At 31.1% G+C, this 13,808-nt stretch overlaps 1 protein-coding gene across 1 annotated transcript in view; it reads left to right on the top strand.

Moving 5' to 3' along the window:
• The window catches only part of LOC118199247 (guanylate cyclase 32E-like), an 876,682-nt gene that overhangs the window by 441,460 nt on the left and 421,414 nt on the right, over positions 1–13,808 (top strand). Inside the window, exon 2 of the mRNA XM_085815399.1 lies at positions 1,053–1,362. Within this exon, the coding sequence (XP_085671525.1) occupies positions 1,053–1,362 (310 nt within the window). The remainder of the gene's footprint in view (positions 1–1,052; positions 1,363–13,808) is intronic.

Raw genomic sequence — 13,808 nt, 5'->3', positions numbered from 1 at the left:
TCTAAAAAATTTTAAAAGGTAAATGTTACAATAATATATGGATGTGAAAAAAATTTGTTTTATTTAAAACATTTTGACGTTTGGAAAATAAAATAAAAGTAGCGAATACTCTATCAAGGGTATTTAAGACGTATACAATTTTAAATGTACCGTAAGGTATTTTGAATCCTTTAAGCATAACATTTTTCTTAAAATCTATATTTTTTTGTGCAACAGCTTAGAATTTTATAAAACAAATTCATAATCAAAATCGCTGTTGTTAGTTATCTAAAAATGACCAAGATGGGATTTTTGCGTAAATGTCAGTAAACTATACAAATTGCTATTATCCATCACACTATGAATGTTTCTTTCATGCGAGAGTGTCCCTTTTTCGATTTCTATGGAACTGTCGTGTGTCGAAATACTATCAGAATCTTGTCAAGCGAGCTTCTGAATGTAAACAAAGAAACACCCCGTCTGGTGACCCAAGCTTCAAAGCAGTGCTTCACTTCTAGCGCGGAATGGCCCCTCCTCCCTTTCCTACCTCCATGATCGAAGTACTGGAAATACTTCGGTGGACGGGGGTAAACTATGTTCTTACATAGTTAAGCATCAGTATAGTTTATTTCAGAGTTTATCTTAGAATATTGATAGTATTGACAAATCATTCAGTGAGTTAACGCATTTGAGGCTTTTCATATTGTCATGTGTTTAACGGTCTTAGTTGTTTGAAATATTAGTATCTATTGATTGTTCTCCGTCCTAATGAGAAGAGCTATAGAAGTACTTTTGTGGAAAGTTCCAGAACTCTGAAGTTCTTCTTTTGGAATAATAAATTTTATCAATCTGTCATCGGATCTGTGTGCATTTGATCATTACAAACCCATACGCACGTAACATTACCAATGTTTAATCCGTGCAGGTTGATATAATGTGTCTATAACAATAGCTTTTTGATAAATGCAAATTATTATTTTCTTATAATTTTAATTTAATATACTGTAACAAATAAAGAAATTGTAAGCCTGAAACTCTTCAAAAATAATCATGTAAGTATTTTTTCTTTCTAGTTTTGCGCACATCACGAAACATCCGACAAGCAGTTGTACCCAACATTTTGCAGAACTAGACCTCCGGACACGCAAATATCAAAATCAGTTGCTTCTTTGCTTCTGACATTTGGCTGGATGAAAGTAGCTTTCCTGTACTCCACTACCCAGGACAGGAGCTTCCGAGAGGTATCCAAGACTATCATTAAAACCCTGGAAGAAGTGGGCATAGAAGTGCGCTACTTGGGTACATGGCCCGAAACATACCATTATGGCTATGGTGAAAATCCTTTTGATAAATTAGTCGAAAATTCTTACATGGATGCAAGAAGTAAGTAAGAACATTTTTTTTTTTTTTTTTTTTTTTTCCCTGAAAGACCTGATTTGGACTTTCGTCTGATGCTAAATCTAAATAGCCAGTTTACTCTGAAATTTGTTTTGAAAGCTACTGTCTCAAAAGTTTTTGCAAATTTCTTGAAGATTTGTATAATTAAATCAGTTAAACATTACGATGGGCGTATATATATATTCATCAGAAAAACATTACACTCTAGTCAGTTCTATTTACTGAAATGTCATTGAATATTTGCAAGCTTAATAAGTTAGGAATAATTTTCTTGACGTTTAGTTTAAATGATAATAACAAAACCATTACCAGGAACCGTTTTTTGAGCTCCCAAGTGTGATAAAAGTAATTCACTAAGATTTATTTTCATTTTGACTCTGAACATCTATCAGTGCCATTCGGCATTAACTTTTTAAAGTCAATTTTTGGCCATTTTCCAGATTCATCAAATGTACTTCTTAAAGTCTGAATTAAGTGTTACTTTTTTTAAACATTTAAAATACTAAGGAAGAAATAAATTTCTACTCGATTTTTAAGTGTTTTGAGGATTAATTACTGTCCTTTAATTTTGACATGCATATATTTTAGCACTGAGTAACGTTAAGATTTAATTAGCTCCTAAAGGACTAGAACAGGAAATGAAGAGGAAAAGGGTCTTTTATTCTCCACTCCCCTAGTGAAGAAGTAAAATTAATCAAACTGAATTAGAAATAAGGTCTCATTTTGCTTCTGTCTTACGTTAAATTATGCGTTAAGCTACATTAAATTACGCGTTTAAAAATAAAGGTACTTATATTAATTGCGAAAGTCTTTTTTCAAGATCATGTATAGGTGTTATTTTTTAAAGCAAGTAAGACGTATTAAAAGCTCTTTTGCTTAAAATAGAATTTTGCATGCTTTTAGTTTAAAGTAATAGAAGTGAAGAATAGGGGTTTCGAGGGAAAGCAGTTTGTAGGATTGATTAAATTCTGCAGCTATGATTTGGAGTGTATTTCATGTTCATTATACCGCGAAGTCCAAATAAATTACCTGCATATTTCATAAAATAATTTAGTAAAATATTTGATTATGTATAACTGTAGAGCATTAAATGAGTTGCTTTTATTTGTAAAAAAATACCTTAAAAAATGCGCGTTTCGAAATATTTGCCATTAATACCTCAACGGAGTGTAATTGTTTTCACGTAGCGTTTTTAAAAACAAATAAAGATTAGACCACTGCAAATAAAGATGACAATTTATTACCATTAGATCTTTCATTTTCCTTCAGTGTTATATAGAAGTGCAGTACTAAGCGTAACAAAGTAAATCATTCAAAACGAAATTCTTTCTGTGCTTCTTATTCATTTTTTGCAACAAGTATCATTGCATAATATTACTGTAATAAATGAAATAACTTTCTAACACCCCATAAAATGAAAATTACAAACAAATTGTTTAATACTAGTTTAAATTGTTTTGTCTTTTTTATCAAATATATAATCTAATGTTAATAATGAAATTAATATAGCAATTGCAATTTTTCTCAATTTTTTCCCTCAAGCATTTATATATTTTTACATTTGTCTGTTAATACAATTTTACATTCAAAGCATAAATGTAGAACCGAACACAAAATTTAAAAAATACTATTTTTTATTTAATACTAGCTGAGGTACCCCGAAGTTGCTCAATTTAGGTGAATAGAGGTAGTTTCTTCGAAATATCTGGGAGAGAATGATTTTCCTCCTATTTTGATTCAAAGTGAATTGTGCAAAATTCTATCAAACTCAAAATAACTGTAGATTACTGTGCACCAATACGACGTCCTGTAATGGTTTTAGTAAAAACTGATACTTGGTTTTTTTATCAGTTACGTCTTTTTTTTTTTTTTTTTTTCTAGAAATGAACTTTCCAAAACCTACCATCCACTTAGGCCTATTTCTTCACCTTTTTCGAAATATTCGCGAAAAAATGATAGGGAGCGTTTTAAATCCTGCTTTAAAGGGCTCTACGGTGTTTTGAAAGTTCTACACTATTATAAAAACTAACAGCGCCATTCAACCAGCGGAAACGAAACAACGGTGTCTTCAACCTACCATGTGTGTCGCCCTGGGGTGATTTTTCGAAATATTTTATAGACACTGGCTTTCCACTTGTTTCGAAGGTTAAATGCGCAAAATTTCATCAAAATCGGAATAACATTGTAGATTTGTATGAATGATACACATGTAAATAAACAAAAGGGTCCTCTCCATTACTTATTTAAATGAGGCAGACAGGTAAAGTAGAGAGATGTCTTGTTTTGCACCAGATAAATCTTTCTACTGCAGAGCGAAATGTCAAGCTTGCATGCGAAGAAGGCAATTTAATATTTCAGAGGAAGAAAAGAAAATTTCGCATTTTTGGACAGAAATTTGAAAGATCAGGCTCAAAAGAAGAGACAAAAAATAATTAATAAAAGCCGGTTTTTAACATAGTTGGTGAAAAAGGGGGGTTAGATTGAGAGAGGAGATTGTTCCAGAGAGGAAGACGAAGTAGAATATATTTAGAAGATGTTTGCAATGCTTCGTTTCAAAGGCTTGAATTTGTTCTGAAGCTGAAGTTCGGTTTAAAACTCCTGAACATTTACACTCCCACTCAAAAATTAGGCAAAAAAGGCAAAACTTGGATTAATAAAAAATATTTTAGTGGATATAAATTAATGAAATTGTTCTAAGAGGATGGTGTGGCATTAGTAGACCATATAGCAAACAATACAGCAAAGATATACAGAAACACAGAAGATCAAGAATTCTCGAAGCGAAATCCGAAACTGAATTTAGATCCATATCAAGAATTTAGAAACGTACTGTAGAACATAATTATCAATTTGAATAATTTGCTAATGTAGATTATTTGGAAAACCAAAAATGTGCCGTAAGTGCAAAGATTATGGGAAGAAACGTGAAGAACTTGTACATATTTGTCTTAGTAGAAGAGGTACCACAGAAGCAGTAAACATAGCCTTTGATAGTATTTCTTCCGAAATACTGGATAATACTTTTGTTTCATTTCAAGCAGCAGTGAAAAACGATGGATACAATAATTTTAAGCTCACGCGTATACAGAAAGCAATGCTTCGCTGCCAAGGGATCTATCTATCCTACAAATTTAAAATGCAGTAATGAAAATATTGAAAGATCCAGAAACTACCTGGAGACTCAAAATAAAAACTGGGTGTAATATTTTAAATGTATTGTTTAATTTATTCAGTTTTTGATAACAAATGCTGCATTTTACATTTTTTTTTCATTTGCCACTTTTATTATGTAAAAATTAAGTTCATAGTTAACTGCTACTATTATTATGGGAAGTGAAAGTGTAATACTTCAGAAAATGCAGGGTTATTCAAAAACAGTGTACCAATTACGAACGCCTATTTCCCAATCTTTAAGCATCTTCGAGGCAGAATAACTGACCATTTAAAAGAGTAGGTTTCTACTTTTTGAATAGTTAGAAGCAGGTCGCTCTGCCATGCTCTGGTTTAGTTATTCCCTCTCAACAGTCAGTTGCTTTTCACGGTAAGAATAGTGGAAACTGAGCAAAAATAGCTCTACAACTCTAAAAGGGCACGAGGTCGACAGTGGTTCCAGCATTTCTAGATAATGCAATTCTATTTAAAGGAACAAGTTTCAGATGGTCATGAGTTTCAGAGGTAAAAGTGGAGAAAATACGAGGCGCCTTTCAGCGAAGCCCACGGAAATCCACAATTCAATTTATCATCAGCGTATGACGCCTCAATCCATTTAAACATTTGTAATAATCCATTTAAACATTTTGTTGGGAATAAAACCTTACTATCAGTAAATCCCATTTTGCCTGGTTAAAGTCAGAAGTTCCCTTCCCTAACCAATGTAGCTTCATGAAATGGGTCATTCTTTTTGAATGATCTTGTATAATAAAACAAGAGTTCTCAAACGCTCCGGAATTTCTCCCTTAAAAGAAGAATTCCACGTTCTCGAGGGACAATTATTAGCCTTTAAGACTGTAGACAAAGAATATAACAAAACGCTTACGGTGGATTTACAACTCTCTTTTTTTGAAAGAACTAAATCAATACTTTTCATGACAGTCTTCACAGAAGTTAATCTATTAATATCAGAAAAAATTTTGAACTAATGTTTCATTTTAAATTACTTGTAAATAGAAACATTTCTCTCTTCCATTCGTGTTCAACTCGTAACACCATGGCAAACTTTTAAATTAAATGTCATGGCCAAACATTTTCGTAAGTGAGGCAAACGTTTTGCGTCATTTATTATTATTATGAGCATGAGCTTGACTGAAAGCAACTGAATGTTGAGATTTACAACTACAGGCACCGCACGAATGTTAGATTTCATAATTTTTCCGATTTATTTATTCTTTAAAGTTAAAAAAAAATCAAAACAGAAATATTCGCGAAATTTTAAACAGCTGTCATATTTCTTATAAAACTTTACATTTCTTGATTGTGCAATTAACTTTTGCTTCCTTGCACGAAATAAAGGAAGTACTGTCATCGCGTAACATTTCGGGTATCAAACTTCAACGGAAATATCCTTCTTGGAAGGTTTCCGAATCCATTTGAGTGATTTTTTGCGAGGCATCTGTACATATGTAAATAATAAAGGCATATTTTTTTAATTCGATTGTAAAATTATTTAAAATGAAATTCAAAAGAACTTTTCGTGACGTCTGTACTTACCTACGTAAGCATGCATTTCGCGTAACTCAAAAACGATTAGTCGTAGAACGTTAAAATTTTGTATTTAGAACTTCGGTAACATCTATTTATGCACGTCCGTTTTAATGCAATCTTACCAAACTCTCTCTCTCTCTCTCTCTCTCTCTATATATATATATATATATAATGTTGTATGAACTTAAATCCATTTAGTGCGAATACAAGTTATTATTACTTGCGCAATTGCTGCAAAGTTAGTTAATAATAATTTATTTTCTAAACAGTATTAATTAATTGATTATATTATCTCCTAAGTTTAATTAAAGTAGAATTATTTTAAAAGTGTGCATCCATAGTGGTAAGTTTATATATATATACGTAACTAGCCTCTTGCTCGACTTAAAAGTCTTTACCCGGTCTTTATTCTCGCAATCGTTGATCCTAGGCATGTGCTTCCAATTATAGAAGTATTTTAAATGACGAAAATATTCATGCTTTGGCAATGTCAAATTTAAAAACGAAGTAATAAATTCTCGATAAATAACAAATTCTAACTTAATGGGGTTTCTGTACTTATATCTCGGAAAATTTTCTACTCGTTACGGAAAAAAAAAAAAAAAAAAAAAAATTATACGAACTTTGATTCTTTTACGACAAAAATTGACCGGGGATATTTGATTTCAAAATTTGTAATTTTCGATGTCATTTTCAACCTGTCTTGAGGGATCGGTATTCAAGTTAGAGTATTCGAAAAAAAGGTCTAAATGAAGTGCAACAGAAAATATGTATAATTTAATAGGCTGTGCAAAGAAGTCATATGGTATCCACATGATCCTTTTTTTTTATTAAGTTCAAAAATCACAAAAAATTCATTTTCGTACCATTTAAAACACTTTTCTTATTTTGACATGGTCATAAGATTTTAAATGCTTTCGTATTTTGATTATATTGCTAAATGAAGTGATTTAAAAGCAAATACAGCAACTTGTAATATTTTAACTATTAGTTTTCGCTTATGTATCTCGTATCGAATATATGCATATATATATGTGTGTGTGTGTTTAATGAAACAATACATTTAAATGTAATGATATAGATGCATTGATAGCATAGAACATAGAATATTGAAAAACTTGCCAGGAGACTCAGATTACATATTTATGTTTATTTCAATTGGAATTTGCAGCCACAGTTCACTTGGCACTCCTATTCAAGAACATATACATTTTTGACACTGCTATGACAGGAAGAGAGCAGCGAGGCAGCGTCTTACAGAGAACAGAAGTAGAAGCAAAATTGCGCAGTTATCCAAGAGAAAGGTTTCAGTTCTCGAAATTTTGAGCTCAAATTACGAATTAGTTACGTCTTGAGCACTCATATGATATGGATTGATCTAGAAAGACTATTCCTGATTTAAATTGCAATTTCGATTTACATATATATATATATATATTTATCTTACATATCCCCCTTCAAAAAAAGAACACAGAACTTTGCAAAAACTTTGCACCAAGTATCACAATTACAAAAATATTTTAAAGTTTTAAATTTCACAACATAACTAATTTTCATTACTATAACATCATACATTTTAAAATAAAATTACTGAAATTATGGTTTTTGTTGCTGTTATTACATATCCAAATTTTTTATGGTACACAAAACTGGAACATTTCACAGCTTTTTGCAAATACAAACAAGTTGCAAACTTTTTGCAAATATGTTTGGCAATTCACTTAAACTGACTGACGTATAAATTCATCAATGGTTAAGGACTGCTTTGCAGTTACTTAAAATTCAGGTTCTTAAAGACTGCATTTTATTTTGCTAAGATCTCAACCGAGGTTTCAAACTATGTGTGTTACTCTTTGTATCCTCTCCTTTTAAGAGCATATAATCAGTGCCAGCACATTCCTCTAACCATAGCGTCAGCATAAAGTGCTACAACTCACACACACATACATTTTAATTTATTATTAATTATATTTATTATTATTGTAAGGTAATATCAGATTCAGAATACAAGTTATTTGTCTTATTTTAATTTGTATATATTTATTTGTATCACGAGTACGTAATGTAAAACAATTTTTAATGCTATAACGCTAAATGGAAACTTTGTCAGCCAGTACTAAAAACGAATTACCATTTATAAAGAAAAGTGGCTGTTATGCGTCATTGTTTTTAAGCATCCCACCACCATCAGGAGATTGTCACGATGATTCTCTTGTAGAGAACCTGCCATTTTTTGTCAAAATTTATTAATATATTTTTTGTTTGTTTTATATATTAAATATTACGCGCTGCTCTACAATAACAAAATTTGAATTTATTTTGTACTGTGTAAAATATAAATTTATTACTATATATTAGGAACATTTGGATATCATATTAATTATAGCATATGGTTTTACGAGAATTTTCAACTAACTGTAAAATTCATGATTTGATATTCAGGTTCCTTTTAAAGAACTCTGACCGTTTTCCCTTGGTTGATACTACATATTCAAGACATTTGGAAAAACTTCTTTAGCACTATATCAAGAATTTTACAAACTTATCTCTTAGAGATAGCAATTTAATGCTTTTGCATAGTTCAAACTCAATCGCTTTCATTAATTTTTCTTTTAGCCTGAAATGCGAAGTTTAAAGCAAAGGCAAATAACTGAATTGATGATATATTCTGATTATTTCTGTTACATTTTATACTAAGTTCATTTGCCATCCTTTGTTCCTAACTACGTCTCTCTTAAATTCTAAAAATGGAAACGTTTTAATAAATTGTGTAGGAAATTATTCACATAATATTCATGTTGTGATTTCTCAGCAATCAAGCCCAAAAATGCGGGCAAAAATTAATAAACTTATTTAAGGTTATTAAACATATTTAACTTTATTAATAAGAAATTAGGATCTTAAATTGGAAAAAAACAAAGATAAAGGTATTAAAATATTTATCACAAGAAGTTACTAAAATTATAAACAATTGGTTACTGAATAAGTAATTAAAATGAACTCCAGAATATGCGCATTGCGTATTTGTATTGCGTATTATTCACCTGCGTATTCAGTATTTTAGAGCTCTAGAATAATCTATCGAAAGTAGAAAATATTTCAGAAGGAAGAGTTAATAACTTAACAGTATCGTGTGATTCTTATTACATTATACAATTATCACTAAAAATCAGCTTTAATTCTAAATTTTATAAAACAGTTGTACACAGTCCATTTAATTATCTCCCAAGCAATTACTCACTCTCGAGAATAAATCTTAAATGTTCAAGATTCAAAGTTCGCCTTAATTTACTTAATACGCATTCTCTTAAAGGCTATTTGTTTAAATATTTAAAATAACTCGCTATTTCTAAACTGCACTTCTCTGTAACTGTATTCCTTTGTAAGTAAGTGACTCAATTCAAGTAAATAACATTCACTTCTCATGAGAGAGAACTGAATTGAATTTAATCCTCCCTCATCTTAAGCAACTACGACTGTTAGCCGAACAAAAATGTAAGATAAATTAATTTGCATCTTAGGATGTTCGAAACGCGTTTTAAGGAAAATAACCAGTTACTGTCCGTTAAATCTATGCTACTTTTATTTATTTTTATTTTCTAATTATTTGCCTGACCTGAACGTTACAGGATTTAAAGTGTCACTAAATGCAAAAGTTTTGCTTAAAGCAGAACCTTTTAAAATTAATTAATTATTCAACTTGCAAAACAAAAGAATAATCCCAATAAGGTGCTTTGATAAAGAAATCTGATTTCTAGAAAACTGAAATTTGGAAAACTAAAATTTTAATATTATGGATATGGTTTATTATAAAATAAAATAAATGCATGTCGTAATCTGAAATTACTACAACTAAAGTACATGATTTTCACAGAAAAGTGTATTTTTAAGATCAATGATATTAGAAAAGTTCATTGTCTAAAACAAACTTTCTGAAATAATATCTGCAACACTGAAAACAAGTATAATTTAAATGGTATAGAGTCTGTACCGCAGATTTTTAGGCGACTTTGCTTTGCCATAAAAAAATCGCCTGCGTTGAAAAGTTTTTTAACTACAGTTCTGTTTTTGAAAGTGTAAATTATCATCTGCTATTTGACAATTTTTTTTCATGCAAAATGGCGCTTTTAAAGAAGCAGTGGACGTAGGATATGTTTGTGCCATTTCCGAAGATAATCATTCGTATTTAGTTATTAACAAATGCTGTAAAAGCCATGATATTTTGGTATCTAAAGAAACGATAGGTAATATTGTCAATTAAGAAAAGAAAGAAAAAAGATTAAAAGCTTCAAGTAGAAGAATTGTTCAAAATACATATCCGAAGAAAAAACGGAATGTTTCGAATGTTGCAAAGATAGAAACTTTAATGTTAAAAGAAAATCTTCGAAGTCATAGTACAGTTGCATAACCATTAAAATGCTCAGTGCCAACTGTAAAAATGTGATTACTGCTGATTTGAATTTCAAAAACTCGACAAAACGTAATGTACATAGTCTTTCTCCACGCTCAAAAAGTTCCCAGTAGCTACTCACCATTTGTAGAATTATAGTAATTTGAACAATAGTAATTCATTTAGCTAATATCTCTCTGAGTTACCCGAACAGTACTTAGCATTTAAAGGAAATATGTTGTATTAAATTAAAAAAAAAATATTGGCTATCTTTTATGACATTTTGGTGGAACAATAATAAAAATAAATTATTTATATTATACTAACTTTATTTATATATGCATTTGTTTGAACGTGGCAAAATACTCAAAAGCTAAGGAAAGGGATATCTTTAGGTAGAATTTCTAAAACAAATGGACTGTATTTATATTACACAGTCCATACACACACACACACACACATATATATATATACGTATATTGATTCCAAATTTATGATACAAACTTGGAGGAGTGGTACAGAAGAAAGATACGAATAATATTAACATACGAAATCCAGGCGCAATCCATTTATTTAGTCATAAATAAAACGCATTTACAATAAGAAAATTTTAAATGAGATTGAGATCACATAACATCTCGTTTGAATTGCTTCATACGAAGAACAGCCAGCGCCCACAGAAACTTTTAGCACTCATTTAAAAAGATCTTACTTCAAACTACGGCACGGAACGCATTTTCATATTAGTAATTTCCATAAAAAAACACCGTTTCCAGTAGAGGACAGTAGGTGTGCATCTTAGTAAGGAAAGACACCGTTCAATATTGGGCTGTCGTCAGTGATGTTAGACTTTAGGAATGCTCAAAAAGCAGACATGCATTACTTGTACGAGAGTGCGATTGGCAACGCTAAAGCTGCGCTACGAATGTGTGAAGCGCAATTTCCGTATAGAGTGAGGATCACAGAATGTTTCAGCGGAATACTTGAATGACTTTTTATCGTACTCAAATTATATAATTTTTTGGAACTTCAATTCTCGGAGAAAACTAAAATTCGCTTCCTGCTCAGGTAGTTAGATAAACATGCAAATACGTTCAAAATTCAACTATAAAGAACGTATTTGGGACATGTCTTAAAATATTTGAATTTGATGTTATAAACTTTCGTGATATAGAAGTTCCAAAATATGGGCAAAGGGAGCTTAGTTATTTTTTTTCCTTCAAATACCTGTATAACATTACATAATATACTCAAAATAACCACAATATTAGTACATATGTTTACAGCCGAAAACATCGTAGACGAAAACGTCGCGGAGAAAACAGCGCAAGGCGAAAACGTCGTGCTACAAAACATCGTGGGAGAAAACATCGCAGTCCTAAAACATCGTCGTCGAAAATAAAGCGATTCAAAAACTTCGCAATTTAAAAACGTCGTCGTCGAAAATATCGTGGTAAAAAATAAAGTATCTACAAATCATCGCATGACGATAACATCGCAGACATGCTTCTTTCATACATCCTTTTCGCAAACATGCGTTAATAACTGTAAATGGATATCCCCATAATGATTTGTGAGTGCAAGATATAAAGAAGGATAATTTTGTTTTCACATTTTTGTATTAACTAATAAATTTTTCTGAAAAAGTAAGAAGGAAACTTAAACATAGCAAATTAATGCAACTTATAGCAATTAATAGAATTTTAAACCGACATAGTTAACTAACAAAGGCCATTAATAAATCATTTTTTATAAAGTTTTTACTGGTAATTTTTCATGAAACGTATAAGCTATAAGTTGCATTTAATTTTCTATGCTTAAGTTTCCTTCTTACTTTTTCAGCAAAAATTTATTAGTTAATAAAAAATGTGAAAGTAAAAATTATCCTTCTTTACATTTTGCGCTCACAAATCATTATGGGAATATTAATTTACAGTTATTAAAGCATGTTTTGAAAAAGCATGTCTGCGATGTTATCGTCATGCGATGATTTGTAGATACTTTATTTTTTACCACGATATTTTCGACGACGATGTTTTTAAACTGCGAAGTTTTTGAAGTTCTTTATTTTCGACGACAATGTTTTTTACCACGATGTTTTAGGACTGCGATGTTTTCTCTTTGCGATGTTTTCTCCCACGATGTTTTGTAGCATGACGTTTTCGCCTTGCGTTGTTTTCTCCGCGATATTTTCGTCCGCGATGTTTTTGCCGCGATGTTATCGGTGGACACCGTACATATGTATCGTCAATCAATTGATTCCTAAATCTGACGCCCACCAGCGGCCGAGCGGTAAAGTCGCTGAACACTGGTAGTTCGGTCCGAGGTTCGAATCCCGCTAACGGTCTGGCTGCATGGGTGTTTTCGTGGTTTTCCCCATGTGTATCGTGTATACTAGCCAGTTTCCCTTAGAAAGTCCTCCACGAAGGCATCCCTCCCCTTAGGCAGATAGCCCTCGAGGCTTTGCCGTAATTAAATAATCTAACCTAACCTAACCTAACCAAAATCTGACAGTATAATAAAATATATACGGTAACAAAAATATATACGGTAAAGCATTCGCAGAAAATATACAAATTGCACTACTTTGAGAGGAAATTAAATTGAATTTAAAAAGGAAATGTTATATTTTTATCACTTTACTCATACGTAAGAGGCTGATTTTAAGACTGACTATTAAACATATAAAATGAAACCCCCGTGATGTCATTTCTATACAGAAGCTTGAGAGTCAAATTAATAATTATAAATGTAATGATTTAGTAATTCTTTCTTTTTCTTTGTCGTTCTATTTTTTAAGAATCATAATGAATTTAACCAATGACATTTATTAAATTCCCAAAATATATTACCTACATTGCTAGATTGCAGTGTTTAAATTGCATATGTTATATCATATTTCATACACATATTTTACATCATATGTTCAAATGTATCAAATGTTTTTTTTTTCTAGCTTAAGACAATCTTTTCATTCTCTTATTTATTTAAATTTAGCGAGTAGAAGAGACTCGAAGTTGAATATTTTATTTACTTTTATTTTGCAATGGTTTGGATAGATTTTTGAGACCTTTACCCTGTAAATCTTTTACTGTTCTATTTGCATTCAATTCCTGTTCCTTGTTCAGGGGCTCGAATCCCATCTACGGATTGTCTGCATGAGCATTCATGATTTTCGCCGAGTATAATGTTTATACGAGCCAGTTTTTCTATATAAACTCTTCCACGAAGGCATCCCTGCCCGCATCAGGCCGTAATTAAATAAGCCAAACGAAACTACTCTTTGTTGAAGATAATTTTTGAATCAGTTTCATGATTATTTTGCATAGATTTAAAACAT

The sequence above is a fragment of the Stegodyphus dumicola genome, chromosome 4 (assembly GCF_044657685.1).
Source record: "Stegodyphus dumicola isolate Sdum_Otavi_A_Nest chromosome 4, ASM4465768v1".
Classification (NCBI taxonomy): Eukaryota; Metazoa; Arthropoda; class Arachnida; order Araneae; family Eresidae; genus Stegodyphus; species Stegodyphus dumicola.
This window is presented reverse-complemented; position numbering and strand designations above follow the sequence as displayed.